Source organism: Antedon bifida, chromosome 4 (genome assembly GCF_963402885.1).
Source record: "Antedon bifida chromosome 4, ecAntBifi1.1, whole genome shotgun sequence".
In the NCBI taxonomy this organism is placed as follows: domain Eukaryota; kingdom Metazoa; phylum Echinodermata; class Crinoidea; order Comatulida; family Antedonidae; genus Antedon; species Antedon bifida.
Genome location: NC_136229.1, coordinates 4,373,776 through 4,393,156, shown reverse-complemented (window position 1 = coordinate 4,393,156; position 19,381 = coordinate 4,373,776). Strand labels below are relative to the sequence as shown.

Below are 19,381 nucleotides of genomic sequence, written 5' to 3'. Positions count from 1 at the left end.
ATACAATACAAGGCATATTATTTTATTCCTCCATGGTAAAAGAGAAGCTCCTACAATCGTGTTTAAAATATTAGTGTAAATTGTAACTATTGTATTATGACTTGTATAGGAATTTGTTTGTTAGAAAAGGTGATAAATACGTTGGTGTTGTAAACTGAGGTAGTAGTTAGTATCCCGCATGAAAATATCTTTTTAATTCGATTTACTTTATTGGTTCTTTTATCATCCATTTTGTAAACGTGTTCTATAGCTCTTTTGTAAGTTTTCAATGATTTCTCATTGGTTTTCTGGAGTTATAGTATTATTTTCAACGTTGATGTGGTTTTTTTTGTAATATATTAGTACTGTAACATAATTAATGGACATTTTAAATCGTACTGCGTTCTTTTAAGTAATGGTCTGAGACACCAGACTTGTGACAACTTTGGGTTTTATAAAGTAACTCAAGTAACATTTCTTGATTATACAGTATTTTAAATTTTTTTTAGTAGTAGTAGTAGTATAATAATGTTAATACTAATGCTTTCAATTATATTGATATAAATGTGGACGTGTAATTACACCAGACTAATTAGTGATGACGTATAATGAAGTTGAAAACTGTCGCCGCCGTGAATCTTCGTATTATTAGTGTATATATGGCTATTTTCGTAGATAACGTAGTTTTCATCTTTTATTTATACGGTAAACTCTCCTAATGTAACCAAATACTAACAAAATAATGAGCCAGTTGGTCTCCCATTGTCTCAAACGTCAACGTCTGTTGATTGTGTTTAATTTACATTTTAGGACTGTTTAAGTTAAAGTATCTACCATGGTTTATGTTTATACAGTAGTGAATAAAATATATAACAAACACATACGTACTGTAGTTACATTTTGTTATGATTCAGAGAACTAGTAGGAACGATTGTTAATAATCTATAGTACTACACATGCTCATGCATACACTGTATCGAAAATTCTTTTTTTTTTAATAAAGTGCTTTGATACTTACAAAATATTGTACATCAAAAATCCATCAAAACAGCAAACTAAAAGGGACAGACTACTAGGCCATATACATGGCTGCAATCGCGTGATCAAGTTAGTGTTTAACGATCAATCGACCGACCAACCGACCGACATAGTGAGTTGTAGAGTAAAAATGGCGAAACATCAGCAGTCCATGTCGCCCACAGATGTACCAAGCAAGACAATTAAACAGGGAGATGTAATGTTGTGATTTGCAGCGAATATTATTGGTAATCATTCCATAATTTTGATATAGTCTATAAGGTGGTATACGTGTAACATTAAGCCTGGTAAAAAAAGGTGGACCTTAAACCACTTCTACATGGTTTCAGTGGAAGATGTCAGATGTATGAGTGTAAAAGACATCATTGCAACGTATCCACCTCTTTGTTCCATCCACAATGAACCGTTAAGTTCATTTTGCAAAATATGTAATATTTCCATTTGCATTCACTGTTCAATTACGAACCACAAAGAATGGGAAGGAATTGAAAAACATACACCGTTAGTAAACTTATCAGATGACTTGAAAACCCTGAAGGAAAGATCGGCGGAACTGGAAATATCAGCAACCGACTGTGCAAATAAAATGAAAGCTGATCTTCAAGTACTTTTGGACCTTTATACAACATTAGAAGAAAAGAAGGAAAAGAGTTTGAAGGGCATCGAAAACCATGTAGAAAAAATGGTAGTAAGAATAAAAGAAAGTGAAGAAACACTTAAAAAGGAAGTAAGGACAGTATTTACCACTAAAAAGGAAGTAATAGATGTACAAATAGTGGAACTGAAAACAGCATTATCTGATATAAATACAGATATTTGTTCACTGCATGACCTCGGAGAGAGCAACAGAGCAAAAGCTTTATCATCTGGTATAATCAGAGCACTGGAGAATAGAATAACAAATCCACCAACACCAATGCCTAATGGTTTTAATTCAGAAATAAACTTTGTTGAAAACAAACAGCAGGAGGCTTCATTGCAAGAGGATATTGGAATGGTAATACAAACATCAGAAGCAGCAGTATCCCTTGAATTAGATGGACCCGAGTGTGTGACAAAAGATCAAGTAATTGCGGTTAAAATCATTAAAACTGATGAATGTGATCTAGTTGATGTACAGGATCTGGAAGCAACTTGGACAATGCCCTCGGGTAGAATTGAGGTTGAAAAAAAACCATACAACAGATTGGAAAACCGTTTTGTAAGTAGATCAACTGTGGGAATTTGCCAAGTCGATGTTAGTGTCGATGGTAACTACATTAAGAAGTCACCAATAACAATCAAAGTAGAGAAACTAGGTTTGATAAAAACTGTACAAATACCAGTAGATGGAGATTTCGTAGATGTAGTCAAAGATGATGATGATTGCATGCTTGTTTCATGTCAAAGTAATATACTTCATAGATTCAAGCAATCTGGAGATTATGTTAATAAGGTTACACTACCAAGCGATGTAAAAGCTAATAGAATGTTCAAAATGAAGAATGGTAACGTAGCATTCAGTGACTGTGGTAAAACTAAGAGCATTAAGATATGTACGATGGATGGTTACATCGTTAAATCAGTTGGTGAGACCAAGGTGACTAATCCATGTGGTATCCTTGTGGATGAAGAAACAAATATTGTGTATGTATGTAATGACCGGCATTTGGTTATGTTTGATGTTAAAAGTGGCAAAACCATTTCAGAAGTATATGTTGACACTAAAAAAGCAGTCACCGATCTGTGTCTTACCCGTTAGCCGAAAAATATATATACTTCTACTTGGAGGCTCTGATGTATATGTATGTAATATTGAGGGGGAAATCTTAGAAACAAAATTCGGTCGTCGTCATAGTTTGTTCACTGCAAGTGGAATATAAGCTGATGATGCTGACCATATCGTTATAGCTAATAGTTATCAACTACAGCTAATTAATAGTTACAATGAAAGATTAATTAAAGACATTAGTAAAAACAGCGACTTAACAAATACACAGGGATTAGCGCTCTTATCATATTACCCACGCAGAGTTGCAGTGATCGATAGCAACACAGTTAAGATATTTAATTATTAAATTGTACTGTAAGATAAATACTTATTGCTTACAAATGAATATTAAGAAAATTGTTATAATTGTAATTCATTGAATAGCGAATACTTACATTTAAAGTTATTTAATTCGATTGAGTATAAAGATAGCCAGTGTGAACAAACAATTGTATTTCTTGCATCCTAAACCGATTTGATGTATGTGTTACTACTATGATTTGACATTTTGTATCCTAAATAATATTTTCGGTGAGTAAAAGTTTTTAATAGTAATATGTAATGGGGTATAAGTCCTAAGGTAAATCCCAAGGCGGCCAATAAATCAATCATTTATTAATGTTAAGCATCTATATCTAAGATCAGTAATTTAACTTTGACGTCGGATACCAATATAATGGTTAGTAATATTATTGCTTAAATTTAATCCGCCACTGCATAGCTTTCAGCATTTTGCCACATTGTATAGTAAATAAAATCAAGAAAGCTTGAGACACGAGCGTATATGGTAGGGTCGTCTATTCCACCACAAGACTGCCCGCCATTCACGATCCCTACAAGGTACCATCGCCCATCACGATTTAAAACAAATGGACCGCCGCTGTCTCCCTGTTGAGAAATAAATACAAGATGAACTAGCATAAATCTACATTCGAAATTATTCACTGACTTCCATGCATTGAATATATTGCCACGATCTATCCGACATTTGTACAAATACTAAAGATTATAATCGATGATGATGATGATGAATCCCGAGTGTGCGGATCACGTAAAATCGAATATACATGCGTTCGACGTTTCCATCATCTAATTGATTATTTTCAAGACAATTAATAAATTAATGCAATCTATAGCACATAAAATACTCACCAGGTGGAGTACCATCCTGAGATAAGAGGACATTTATACCGTGTTTCCGCAGCCAACAATTATCCGATAAAAATTAATTGATAAACTGCCTGTGGAAACGGGGTTTAATCGATTCCACTCGAGAAAAACTTACCGATTATTATCTCATTTAAATCAGATCATTATCAGAAAATTCGATAATTTTTAACCTTTGACCTGAAGGAAAAATTGATGCGATGTGATTGGGCATCTGGTTGTTGATCATGCGCACTTTATTGGTTAAACAATTAACCGATAATTTTGTTTTGTCTGCGGAAACACAGCCTTAGTCAGTACGGTTTATTTTAGTTAGATGGTATGGAAATATTCTTGATACTTACGTGACAGCTGCCTTGTCCTCCTAGTTTTGTCTTTAAACATATCATATCATCTGAAATCCAATGAAAATGAACTTGACGACGACAGTATTCAAGGCTAACCATTGGTACCCGAACTTCTTGTAGTAGAACAGGACTGTCACCTACAAAGCAATATTTTGTGAAAGAAATCGGATGACTCATCAATGATCAGGGTGTAAACATTAGACCAAATGAACAATAAAGATGATGTGTTCTTTCTAAAGTCACGTGGTCCATGTTTCTTGGCTTCAAGGAAAATGTGCAGATCATTGCTAATTGTTATCAAGGATTGGGTTATGATTGTTCTCAAAGCTTCAGGAATAAATGATCACCCAATGGTAGTAGTGATATTGTAAGTTAGACATGACACCAACCGACATCAAGACTCAATTCTTTACGAATTGCATTTGTATTATATTTTAACCACATCGTAAACCAATTTCATGGTCACCAAAAACACAACCCAACGAGGCTTGCTAGGATGTGTCATGTTATGTGGCCTTCGACCTCGATTCTTTTAGACTTCAAAAACACAAGAAGCGTTAAGCTCTGTCACAAATGTGATGTGCACATATATGGATATGATGATGTCATCACTACCATATAGGTATATCACTACCACATTTTGGCACATCACACTGCTTTTGTCAAACTAGTTTGATAGTGTTGACACTAATGACCAAAATATTTGTTCAAAAATTCATCATAAATGTCATATCATATCATATTATCAAATATAACGACGGCAACCACTTACCATACATTTCAAGTGTTCCCCATCCTGTTGTATAGCCATATGAACCTGGTTCAAACTTCATGCTAGAGGTTGGTAAACAAACCGGTTTGATGACGTTCGAAAATGTCACTTTTTCACTCAACTTCAAAAGAGCGAAATCGCTTAGTATGAATTCATAATTTGGATGGAGGATTATTTTACTTATATTACGTCTCACTGTATCCGAGTTAATAGTGACAGAGTTAATCGAACCAAGCCATATTTCAAAGTCCGACTTTCTTAAACCTGAACTAAAACGAAAAAAGTAATACTGTAAAATATTTTATTATTATTTTGTATTTCATAGTTGAATATAACAAATATTTAAAACATTTGATTAAAACGTATCAAGATAGTAAGAAAAGTCACTTATGGTTCTCACTCCATTTGATTGACACACACGTATATTTGACTTACACACAATGTGCTGCTGTAACCACCCATTGGTGGTTTATAAGAGATCCTCCACACCAATGTTCTCCGAGATACTGCAATGACACCTGCCATGGCCATCTCCCGATATATGCCTCGTCTCCACCAACAATACGTGCTACCGGTTCTGTAGAAACTCCACAATCTGGTTAAAATAAACACAACACATTTTTTTACCATATGAGGGTCATCCATCCAATAATTGCTGATCATTAGGGACCCTCAGAGGTTCACAAGACAAACATTATACACAAGATGCTCTACATAAGCAAAGTCTTATTACAAGTCTTTGGGAGTGGAGTTCATGTGACGGGACTTGAACACAGGAGTGGTAGCCATAGAGTGGTAGCCAAGCATCATAACCACCAAGCCACAACTCCACTCCAATGCTTACAATCCTACTGGAATCCTCTTTTCTTTTGTAATAAATCAAAGAAGAGATTTCACTACGTTCTGTATTCCTTTTGCCCGTTGCAACTTTCTTTTTTTAACGCCATCCCTGCCATTTGGAACAATCTCCCAATCCACATTCGTAACTCACCATCATTAAATCAATTTAAATTAGCAACCTATACATTTCTTTCAGCAACTACCGTAAATAAAAATTGAATTGATAAACTTTAAAGTTTAATTTAATTTCTAATTTCATTATTATAATTTGTATTGTCTTTTCTGAGGGCAGTCAAAACCTTTAAGGTTATAGGAACTTCCTCAGTTTGTCTGTCCTACTCATGTATTTTTTATTAATTTTTATGCATTTTATTTATATTTTTTGGATAAAAAAATAAATATTTATTTCTTTTTATTTTTTTAAATTTTTTATTTCAGAACATTTATTTCTTTTCTATGTACAGAGTTTGTGAAAAAAATATAAATAAGCGCGGCGAAACCCAGAAACGAAAACTTGGGGCTGCCAAAAATAAGGTACAATTTAATCACAAACATTTTAAGATATTTGAAATATACATATTCTGAAGTTTAAAATATATTTTGTTATACTGTATATGAAATGGAAAGGGTACATTTACAAATGTTAATCACTTACACGTAATTATTCGGTATCATGATATTGCTAATATTGCTTTAATGTTTGTTACCTTGAATTTCATTTTCGAATTCTTGATCGGAGCATATTAATCGAAGAATTTGACCAGAATCACAAGTTGTACTGGTAATAAAAAAAATAGAAAGTAAATGCAAATACAGTTAACTCGAAACACACGAAGTATCACAACGTTTACTTGTTAGTGAGCATGCTCGGATAAACATATGCCTCTTATACAGTATAATATATAGTGGATTCATCTCTTTGCTCTTTAAAAGTTACCATTAAGTTCAAAATAGGATCGAACTAGGAGTGTTTCTCAAAAAACTACCAAATACCACGAACTCTCAGTGTGATTTATTTGAGAGGTGGCCCTACTACTGCATTTACCTCTGCTGAAAAATGCTCAGTACATTTACTCGCTTGTAGTCTTGCTCATATACAAAACTATTTAGGCTATTTGCTTGTAATATCACATAAGATTCACCAGTGCCGTCATCGCTTACAAACTCGGATGCGGTTGGTGTTCTGTAAAAAAAAACTGTCTAGGTCAATTTACATATCTCGCGCAGTTTCATATTATAATAATAGATATAGGACTTTTATAATAATGATTTTTTTTGTAAGTATTTTCCTTAACATACCCTTTGTGAAGTTGATAACAGATGTTTTTGTTATAAATTGGTTTCCAAAGATTTGACTGTACGCAGATTTTGGACCAAACTTCATTTTTTAATACGGTGACGATGTCAGAATTGTTGTTGACATCGACTACAATAAAGAAAATTGATTGACTTATTATTCAAAATATATCTCAAGTTTACTGTAGTAGCTTATTCTTCTTTAGTGCGTTCGCCATGAAATAACAAAATGTTACATGTACATTCTTGTTTATGTTAGTCCACCACCAGTCGACGTTTCGATTTTTGTCTGAAAAGTATACGTATAAAACGCCATATGTGCCTAAACATTTATCTTTTTATCTACCGTTATTTAAAGATTTTAAAACTTACAACATCCGCTTTCATCTGTGAATTCGTCTTCAGCATTACAATCTGTAACTCCATCACAAACTGAGTATTTAGGTATGCACTGGTAGGGAGACGTTTTGCCTTCACAGTTAATGCTGTCTTCACTACATTCTGAAAGGTAAAAGCTAAGCTGCAAGTGTAGGATGAAAACATTCCTTATTTGGTAGTTCAAATCCCTTATTTGGTAGTTCAAATGACTTATTTGGGAGGTTATGGTTCTTATTTTGTATACAATTACAAAATTACAGTCAAAGCTAGGACGCGCAACGCAAATACGTTAATTGCAACGGTTAGCGAGTTCACTAAGCGATAGTTTGAATAATACATTGCTTGTAATTGATCAAATTACTTTTGCTTTGCGCTTAGGTCCTTTTTGTTACGTCATAGTGGGAACCAATCTTAATTTTTTTTTCTATTTATTTGGTATATAATGCCCTGTCTACACTATTAAACGTTACGTGACAAAAAAAGTGTGATGTGTTTAAATATGGTAGTGGTATGCCCAAAGATGGTAGTAATATGACATTAACCATATGGGCACATCACATTTTTGTTGTCACATAAAGTTTGATAGTGTAGACAAGGCTTTAGACTTTTTTCGAATTCACAGTATACAAAATTAGTAGTTATTAAAATGTTCTGAAATATTATTATGTTTATTACATCTTACCATTTGAGCAGAGTACTGACGTCATGCTTTCACAATTCTGGTAGTACAAATTCAGTAGGCATTCAGTGAGACTCTGTTCATCCCCACGACAGTCCAAAAAAACCCTCGTGCACAAACTATGATCCCAGAAACCATGATTGCTAAAATCCTCCAAAAAGGACGACGCACCGGCAAAACCCAATTGACGGCAGACAACGTTCGCGATCTTGATATTTGTGATGTGTACGTGCTGCCATTCACCAAACTCAAATACTTCTACAACAGAATGTGATGTATTTGGACCAATGAGCCGTAGTTTCGATAAATCTGAGAGAAGAAATGAATGAATAGTATAGTTGTTATGGCATTTTCAGCAATAACCTCGCACTATATTAGATGGGCTTACACTGTATAGCTGCTTTCACATCGTGCTCGGATTCGGTCCGGTGCCCCGAGAAAAATATCGTGGAAAATGGGTTTCAGTGGTACATACGAAATTCGTAGCGATGGATCAGGAAACCATGTGTTTTCTGAAAATCGTATGATTTATTATCTATCGTCAAATCAGCAGTGATAATGACGTTGACAACGGAAAAAAATATCGTTGTATTGTCACGATAGTATTGCTCTTACTAATTATGACGTCATTTGATTGGACGTATACATCACTTTCATCAAAGGCAGTACCTACCATATTCTGGTGCACAACCTATCTCGTCACTATTATCACCACACTCACTGAACTGGTTACATTGAACGGTCTCAAAGAGACATGCGCCGTTGGAACATGTAAATAATCGTTCAGTTTCGGATGTGCAGCCTATTGAAAGAAGTAAAACACATTTCACAGTAATAATACCTTTTCTGTTATATGTTTACAATATAATCACATTACACATCTTCCGCCATTGATAGACATCTGCATAACGAGGGACACGTTATGGTAACAGTCGAGTTATTTACATCCAACACAAGCTGTGGAATTCATTGAAAGTATTTCAGAAATCCGGATGTTGATAGACAATTCTCTTGGCTTGGTTCACACTAGCGACGCACCGTAAGAAAATTCCCTTCCAATAATCGTGCTTTCCCCCGCCTGCGTGAAATCAAACCTGCGATGTTTGCAAGCACAGTTCCGTCGGTTCCCACTTGTGATTACTCAATACGTCGTAGAGTTGCGTTACGTTGCGTCGCTAGTGGGAACCACGCTTTAATACGTATAGACACGTGACAGTTTAAATCCACTTACTGTATACGCAGTTCTGTTCATCAGATCCATCACTGCAATCCGGTATACCATCACATTCCTGCCAATACCCTATACATGATCCATCGGTACACTCTGTCTCCCAATTTTTACAAGCTTTAAAATCAAGGAATATTTAATGAAATACAAAATAATCATATGCTTTCAAAGTTTTCGTTTTTAAAGCTCTGTCTACACTATCAATCTAGTTTGACAAAAACAAGTTTCATGTGCCCAAATAAGGTAGTGATATTCCCAAATACGGTAGTGATATGACATCATCATGTCCATATATGGGCACATCACATTATAAAATAGTTGTTTTATTGGTTTTGAACAAAACATAAATGCGATTGTGGTAACTTACAGCATTTTAATTCGTCGATACCATCTATGCAGTCATCGTAACCATCACATTGGTAATTTATGCTTATGCAACTACCGCCACAGTCAAATTGATTTGATGTACATGCTAATCGGGCAAACAAATATTATATAAAATATACAGTATAGTTGTTAATATGAAATATCAAATAATTCAGAATGAGAATTGAACTATCTATTGTTGAGGTTTAGTACAGCACCATTTTGACTTTGGAAAAGATAACAAGTCTGACATACGTATTTGGAACAGAACAATTTAAAGGTGTAGAAAAAGAAAAAAAAAATGGTCCTTTTTTGGCCTGCGTCAGTCTTAATAGACGTCTGTCATGAACGACAGTGTCATTTCAGTCTTACATTCATCTGAATGATGACTAAGCCAGGTCAGTTTAAAGCACCTTGATTGGTCCTAACATAGATCAAGGCCTTATCTCGTCTAGTGCTCGCCTTCACCAGAGAAAAGGCATGACCAATACGTCTGAGGCAGATACTAGATGCAGGGGCTGCCATAAGAGTCAACAGTGCTTATTTCAAATGCCTAACGGGACCCCAGCTCCATATACAACACCCGATATACCCAGATGGTCTCCAATCCAAGCGCTAACCAGACCCAACGTTGCTTAACTTCAGTGATCTGACGAGAACCGGTGTTTCAACGTGGTAAATATTACCATTGTCTTAATGCGGTGACTTGTGTGACTCGGTAACGAAACTCTTCGTTAAGCCTGCCCTACACAATTCAATATGTTTTGCTTGACGAGATCAGCGCCGCTTTTTAAGGTATAGGACAATCAACTTTTGCAATAAATGTATCACGGTACCTTCTCCAGTGTAAGACTCAGTGGTGATTGGTACGCCATCACAACCTTCTTCGTCTTCACCATCAAAACAATCACTCTCACCATCACAGACATAGTCCCGTATTAAACAAAAACCACTCGGGCATTGAAAAACGTTTCGCCGGGAAACTATAAAATGTTCAATAATGTCGATTGTAAGTTAAAACGTATTGCTCATTTTCTAATTTATATGAGTTTGAATATTATACAAATACTGAATAGGCCTACTATGAATACATTCTGAAGTCAATATAATATACGAAAATCAGTTAATAGGCCTACTGAAATTTGATTATAATTGTAATAACTATAACAAAACACTTACATAAACCTGTGATTATATCAATGAAGTCCGTAAATGTTGATACCCTAGTGTATACCCCTGGCCTAGATTCCAGAGCACACCCAAAGCCGTAACTTGTGATACCCGTGAGTTGCCATTTCCCAGCTTCATCTAAACAAACCAGTGGACCTCCACTATCACCCTAATAAGACAAAAAATGGATTCCATTCAACAAATTCATTTAACACATTATTATATACAAAAATGAACTTAGAAATCATGTTAATTGTACAGTGCTGTTGATGAGCAAATGTAAGTTCAAAATCTATGTTCTTTTTTGCTCTTTCTTTGTCAGTGCTCCTCGCCTAATTGCTTCTCCGTCACATATTTCTTTAAAATGTCCATTCTGCATAATGTTTTATATATAAAGAGACACCTGAACCATGCGTGTCAATTCATCAGTGGTCAGTTATACAGCACATACCTGGCAGGCGTCCACGCCACCCTCGGGATATCCTGCGCATAACTTTTTGTCAGTGACGTTGTGTACAGATCCCTGAAGTTTATTGCAGTTTTCATTGGACATGATAGGTACGACTGCTTCCTGTAATTCATCCTTCTTATACTCTGTTATCAATATTATGTATATTAAAAACACAAAAAAACAAAGTTAAACAGATATGTACAAGACCTAGGTCACTAGAACGCAACGTAACGCAACGCTACGTAACCACAAGTGATAACCGACGACGCAACTGTGCTGCAAACATCGCAGGTTTGATTTCACGCAGACGGAGGCAAACACAATTATTAGAAGGGCATTGTCTTACGTTGCGTAGGTTGCGTTACGTTGCGTCGCAAGTGGGAACTAAGCTTTAATGTGTGTTTGAGTCAAAACAGATTAAAAAAGTTACGATCACCTTAGCTGCCACCTTGTAACGAAAACGAACCTACCTGTTCCGTCAAATCCCCATCCAGATATATAGCACCGTTGACCTTCTTGATACGGAGGTTCGTCATCGTCTGACAGACAGACTGGTCTGATGTAATCTGTAAAAACTACAGCTTGTTCAAGTCTCAATAAAGCGATGTCGTTGTCCATTGTTGAATCGGAATAGTCTGGGTGAGTAAAAACCATTGACACTTTTACGGTCAGACTATAATCTGATGTACTCTTCAAAGAATTACTTCCAAACAATATTTGAAGGTCATTTTGCCGATGCCTTAGACTAAAAAAAAAAACACATTGTGATTAGTATTTACATTGACATCAATGTGCAACATACAAAATGTGTACTCTGAACGTCAGAGTTAGATATTGACTGTCAGAGATCAAAACATGTTTTTCATAGCATTCACCAAATACACTGAGTCGGATCTGCAACCATTGAGGTTTAACTTTCATACTTCTAGCTACTTGGACTGCATGATTTAATAACTTACGTACAGTGTGCAGCTGTTATAGCCCAATACTCATCAATCAATGTGCAGCCACATCTGTGATCTCCTGAAGAAAGTTGTAATGATCCCATACATGGCCAGCTGCCTGGTGCAGCAGGCGATCCCCCTACAATACGGGGTGCTGGACGCATTGCTGGGCGGGTACCACATAAGCTTACTTCTACAGAAGGAATACATTTTGGATGTAATTTTGTGCAGGAGAATGTAATATACTCTGCCAAACGATTCTACCGTGTACGGTATAATATTTGTGTACAACGTTTGCGTACAAATGTAGGGCCTACAAAGTAATACTGATATAGTAATGATACATGACTGGTACTCAAGCTAACCTGAATCAGTACATCCCACCTCATCAGTGAAGTCAGGACAATCAATTTTGTTATTACAGACATCCTCTGACGTCACACTTGCTTTTGCACTGCAAGTCAAATCTGTGAAGTAACCATAATGACGTCATTACCGAGCGATTGAGCTTCAAACTAGCAGTAACACTTGTTCCTAAAGATGTATTCATATCAAGTGCAATATATTATTAGCCAGGGCAATATATTACGATATTGAAAAAGGCAATATATTATGATACTGCCCAGGGAAATATATACTAACCTTGATAATAAACAGATCTGACAGCTAAAGAAAACTCAGTCACTCCTTTCTCGCTTTCTATTAACTTTATCCAAACATGTGCATCAGGGACAATGAAGTCATTCGGACAATCAGCATTCGGAGACGGTCGCAGTACTTTTTCAATCGTCGATGAATCTGAAGGATCCTGGCCACTCCCAATAAGCAAATAACTCGAAAGTATTTGAATATCGTCACAAATATGATTGCCTAATAGTTTCGAAATTGACAAACAGTCAACAGACATAGTAGTTTGGCCATCTAAAGAATCGCTTCCAACAATCCAGAGGTTATTTGTGTTTTCTGTTTGCGTGACAATGTTTGTGACGGTATGAATTTCATCTAAATCTACTAAGGTTACTACGTCCAAAATTTCTGAAATTAATAAATCCAAAGATTTAAATCATAAATATCTATTCTTTAAAGATAATTTGTCTTAAGAATTACTATCTATAATCGTTTTAATTGTTTCTGGAATAGGCCTCTTTGAAAACAAGGGTACCAATGTACTTAAATCTAGTTTTAAAGCCATTGGGGTCTAACAGCAAAAAACGATTCAGATCAAGGAAGAAACATTTGTTCGAAACAACTTTAACACGCGTTACTACCTAACTAATTAAAACAAAACAACTAAAACTGTCAACTATAATAGAAACGTTTATGCCTACCATTCATTTTTTGAACTGTTGATATTGTCATCTGAAAGCTCATAACATCTTGACCTATTTCACCTTTATACTTTATCCACATAAAATGATCAGCGACCAAAATCGATTTGGGAACATTGGACAACCAACTGTACGTGAACAGTTTAGTCGAATCTCTAGATGGGCTGTTTCCGATGCCGATTTCAATGCTATTGGATATTAAGTTTTCAAATCCATCAGGAAATGTTATATTGAATTGCATTCTGTGAGATGTTGAAAACTCCCACGTCATTTCCGCATTGGCAAAACGTATTCCACTTTCTTTTAGAGCGTTTTCGTTCCTTGAATCTAAATTGTAGCTCGTATATTCATCTAACTCAACAAATATGGTTTCTAAATAAAGATTATGTATAGGTTAATGGTAAATTATGATTTACTGGTATGTACATTAAACACGGTGTGAGGAAAATGGAACAAAGAATGTGGAAAATCTCAAATTATCGATTAATGTTAATTATTAATATGATTAGTTTGTTATGTAAACTTAAAGTAATATTTCAATATATCATCATTATTTCGTTTATCAAATACCTGTAATTTGCGAGATTTGGACAGTAAAACTTCCACTGCTGATTGTATTGTCTGCTGTGAACAGCATCCACCCTTCATTCGACTCAAGATTAAACACATCACCTGATGCCGGGATGCTGTTTATTGTTGATTTTTTAGAAAACGGATTAGAACCAATCCCAAATTTGAAGTAAAAGCCATACGGATTATAAAAATGTTTAAATTCTAATCGTGCTGTTGTGAACAGTGGAGTTGTAAAAAAGTAAATACAGTATTGATAATCGGTTGAGCAATTCAGTGATGACAGTGTTCCACTCTGACCAAGCGAGGTGTACATACGGACTACGCATTCTGGAGCTATATAACAACAAATGATAGTGGTAAAATCACATTTTATCATTAACATAAAGTTATAATTTATCTAATAAAAAAAAATACAATACATTTGTTGTTTCAGATATGTACTTTACTTGATTGAGTGTACTGTTTAAGAAAGCCCGTTTCCCACTATGTTAATTTCTTTCTGTGAATTAGAAGCATCATGCACATACATATTATGTATATCTCCACGAATTCTAATTTTTTTAATTTTTTTTAATTTATTTATCTATTTATTTTTTTGGCGTTATGACTTCAGCAAAATAAGAAGCTCGGAAAAGAGTAAATCACTATTCCCTGTTTTGTTAGCTTTTCTTTTTGTAAAGTAATCAACATTTCGCAACCAATCAGTGCTCAATAAATGATTTGTCACACTCAAATAGCTCAGCCGACACGCAATGGAAATGAAAATCAGTGATTAAAGCTTGGTTCCCACTAGAACGCAACGCCAGGACGTAACGCAACGCAAAGTGATTTGACCAATCTCAAGCGATGGATTATTCGAACACTCGCGTGTGATTGGTCAACTCGCTTGCGTTGCGTCTACGTACTTGCGTTGCGTCCTAGTGGGAAACAAGCTTTAACTCTAGGTGACTGAATCCGTCTAGTGGAAACAGATTGAAAGACGTTTTTATTCAAGAAATAAATAATTGACTATGCTTACGTTCCACAACTCTAATGTGCATGTTAAACCCTCTGTATTGAATCGAATTATCAGATGAAAAATGCACCCAAAGTTTATTCGCTACGGTCATAATGCTTTCGTTTATATGTAAAGCATTTAAAACAATTGAGGTTTCAGAATCCGAAGAATCTCCAAAACCGATTTCAAGCGTATCTATATTTGTTTCGATGGCTAGATCGATGACTTCGATTAATATTGTGGTGGATGGAGGTGATGTAAATTGCCAGAGACAATCGGAATTCGCTGCATAGTCATTCGGATAATTTGGTGACGTCAGCACACGGAAATCGTTAGAAACGACGAGAGACACAGTCTCATAGCAATCTGAAACCAAATATTGAAACATTAGGCTCTGTCTACACTATCAAACCATGTTTGAAAAGAGTGTGATGTGCCCAAATATGGTTGTAGTATGACTTCATCATGCTGATATATGGACACAGCACATTTTTTTGTCACAAAGTTTGAGAGTGTAGACAGAGCTTCAGGATATTAGACGACCTTAGACCATCAGGACGAATGTTTGTGTCATTGGTCGTTTGGACCTAGAACAGACCTTCCAACTTTTCCGATAATGACAGGAGTCTCCCGAAATTTCGATTCATCTTCCGTTCTCCCACTAAAATACAATCTCCCTACTTTGAATAAAATAATATCTCGATATGCGTAGTAGTTTCTACTACTCTAGATATAGATAAGATATAGTAATATCGGTTTATAATCATTTTATTCGTTGTAATTTCTACACATGCCTCTGTAAGTTATATAGCCCCCTCTACGGTTTTATTACTGTTTTAGCGCCCTCTATAGTTACATAAATTCGAGTTAAAATGTCTGCCTAATTACATTTTAAACCCATAGTTGCGTAGAATATATTATTCTACGCAACTATGGGTTTAAAATGTATCTAGGCAGATATTTTAACTCGAATCTATGTAACTATAATATGTATATAGGCCCCTATGTTGTATTTCGAGTAGTAACATATGTTATACAACCACTGCAACGACGAACCTGAATTGTGATTGGCATCAGAGAATCGAAAACTATTTTTAATCTTTGGTCTTGATCCACGTTCAGTTGGTAACCTTGTAAAATTGTTGACGCTTTGTTCTCGAGCAACATTTCCAGCAATTTTGTTCTGACTAGTTGATCCTAAGGAAGAATTTGCTGAACTTCCGGGATCGTCTGGTTTGGCCTCATGTTGTACTGAAAATGTAAACACAATGTAAACAGAATACATGTGGGAAATGTACGCCGAATGTTTTACAATTTATTAAGTAGTTTAGGCCTATACCAGCCTCTGCTTTTACGGATTTTTTTCCGAGAGCTTTTCCAACTTTCATAAGTCCTTGATTGACACCGAATTGTTTAAGGTGATGTCGTGAATAATGTTTCCGAACTTCCGACAACATAAAACAATTAGAATAAATTCAGTTTGATAAAAAAAAACACACATTAATTGTAATGTGAATGGTTTCTAAGTAAAATGAAGTAATGCCAATGAAGAGAAGAGAATGAAGCAAAAGAAAAGACGTAAGCGAAAGAAGACAGGAGGAAAAAAGAAAAAAATAATAATTTTTTACTTAAATCGGATTTAATACAAACTATACTAACTTACCCTGAATGACCGGAACTGATTGGTTTAAAAAGAAAACTGAAATCAAAAGAAACAGAACACATTTTGAAAAATTTTTACATTGGCATTATTTTATCTGAAATTAGTCAGTGGATCTTCTATATTATTACAATTTATGATTATTTGTTTTTTATTCTTTAAAAAAGTTCATTTGTTGTTTATTGTTAATAAAATAAATATTTATCCTAACCTCCAACAGCTAAACTGAATACAATCAAGAAAAACAAAGTCGTAACTGCGATTATTACGCAACTCCATCTGTGCTTTTTGATTGGCTTACTATTCACAGAAGTGTCTTTAGGGTCTTTATGACAGGTATCCACGGATGTCGTTTCTCTATCAATTTCAGAAACATTGCTACCATCAGATGATGTTAATAACATTTCAATAACCTTGTGGATAAAAAAATATAGTAATTTAATGTATCTTACACAGCAAGTAATTTTGATACACCCTAAATATTTGCGTATTTCGAGTAAATTTCGAGGGCTAGAATTGCTGAATACACTTACGTGCATTTATCTGTCTAATATAGCTCAACTAGAATTTAGCTAACTGCTAATGTAGGCCTATGTATTCATGGTATGTTTATGAATTATATCCGTAGGTGCTGACGAACAGTTCATTTGGTTGACGTAATCGCGATGCAAGTGAGTTACAAGTGACAGTTCGAGTCACAGCACCGCGTCGTGATTATCGGTCAACAACTCGCGGCGCTTCCCAGTAGGAACCAATATTATACAACTAAATACTTACTTCAATAGAATATCCATGGTTATCTTTTTCAACTGTATCTTCCATTATCATCTTTTCCTACAGATATAAAATAAAAAGATATTTTTATATGAAAAAAACTATATTCGCACTAGGCTACTGAGTATAAATAAAATTGTATTGTATCTATGGTTCTAAGCTCAGACAAACAAATTTTATGTATGTAATATTATGTGACAATAAATTGAATCTTGAATAACATTTAATAACACGATACGAATAAAATGTATTGTAATCTCAAATAAAACATTTAAAATTGAAGTTTAACAAAAATCATTATGAAAATAAAAAAAAAGTGTACGTATAAAAATATAGGTAAACTAGAATTTAATTCGTCACTTTGACGAATTATAGGTGATCATTTTTATAATTTTATTGACATTAATATTTTTTAAACATGCACGTATTTTAAAATACAATCAGAAAATGTTGATGTATGCCATCCTATTATACGGTTATACTATAGTGCTGTGCCCATTATATGCCATATACATTATGTACAGTATATACTGTATATCTATATACAGTGTAGCATTGGTGAAATTACGGACACACATCATGTTCTAATTTTTCGGCACTGATGACATTATCAAAATAAACTTGTGGATAACAATATCGAAAGATAATGAATTGAGCAATAAAATATAACAATTGGAAGAAAATTTGGCACGTAGAAGGGCGGTGCGCGCTCTTTAAAAATTGTATAACTTTGACGAAAGAGATGAAAAAACTACTTTTTAACTTCAACTGGCCATATGATAACGTCACAACATCCGATAGGCTTAATTTCTATAATAATTCATATCTACATTTCACCAGCTCTCATAATAAGTTATAAACATCAAGGTCAACTTTAATTCAGAAGAGCTGTAAGGTATTCAAGTATACCTTGTAGGTGAAATTACGTAACCACCGTTATTTAAATTTTAAGACGTGATGACATCATCCAAATGAAAATATTGGCAATTCATAAGTAACATAATTGGTTGAGGTAGAATATATTAAAAATTTTAAGAAAATCGATCACAGATAAGCGAGTTGCGCTCTGTTGAATATGGTGGTCCATTACAAAAGGGGAAAAAACCCTATTTTAAAAATTCATGTGGCCAAATTATGACGTCATACCATTTTGTACGTCTAATGTGTATATACATTTATATCTACAACTCATTGGCTTCCAGAATAAGTTAAAAAAATTGGGGGTCATCGTGCATTCTGAAGAGTTATATTAATTTTAAAAAGGCCTTATTTTTTACCATTTTTAGCACTTTTGTACAATTAATGTGCGCATTTTGTCATTTTTAACCTGCTCGTATAGCGTTATTTTAAGTCGGAACAGACTCAAATTTGGTGAATGTACTAAGGATGGTGAGTAGAATACGATTTGTAAAAAAAAATCATATTTTTTACGCATTTTAAGAATTGCGCACGCAAAAACGCATTTTTGCGCAGTAATTTTTTGAAACACGCAAATGGCCTAACTCATGCTCTAAATTGATCAAAACTTAATTTGGAGCTTTTTAAATTTTTAACGCGCAATTTCACGTGCATGACCTTGAAAAATGTAAGTTTTTATTTGTCAATATTTTTACCCTTCACCTGAAGTTTACGTATAGTGAATTT

The 19,381-nt window shown here is 34.7% G+C and overlaps 1 protein-coding gene across 1 annotated transcript; it reads right to left on the bottom strand.

Moving 5' to 3' along the window:
* Nucleotides 1-206: 206 nt before the first annotated feature.
* LOC144839920 (transmembrane protease serine 9-like) lies at nucleotides 207-17,793 on the bottom strand. Its single transcript, XM_078695501.1, has 26 exons — nucleotides 17,741-17,793; nucleotides 17,175-17,376; nucleotides 16,967-17,002; nucleotides 16,360-16,554; nucleotides 15,325-15,669; nucleotides 14,304-14,639; nucleotides 13,734-14,105; nucleotides 13,048-13,440; nucleotides 12,771-12,872; nucleotides 12,421-12,598; nucleotides 11,932-12,206; nucleotides 11,462-11,604; nucleotides 11,020-11,179; nucleotides 10,677-10,823; nucleotides 9,842-9,946; nucleotides 9,478-9,591; nucleotides 8,920-9,048; nucleotides 8,250-8,555; nucleotides 7,562-7,690; nucleotides 7,193-7,319; nucleotides 6,939-7,076; nucleotides 6,601-6,671; nucleotides 5,489-5,648; nucleotides 5,054-5,322; nucleotides 4,279-4,418; nucleotides 207-3,655 (listed from the first exon to the last, which is right to left on the bottom strand). Exons 1-26 carry the CDS (start codon nucleotides 17,789-17,791, stop codon nucleotides 3,470-3,472), a joined length of 4,809 nt encoding a protein of 1,602 aa, XP_078551627.1. The 5' UTR covers nucleotides 17,792-17,793; the 3' UTR covers nucleotides 207-3,469.
* Nucleotides 17,794-19,381: the final 1,588 nt, after the last annotated feature.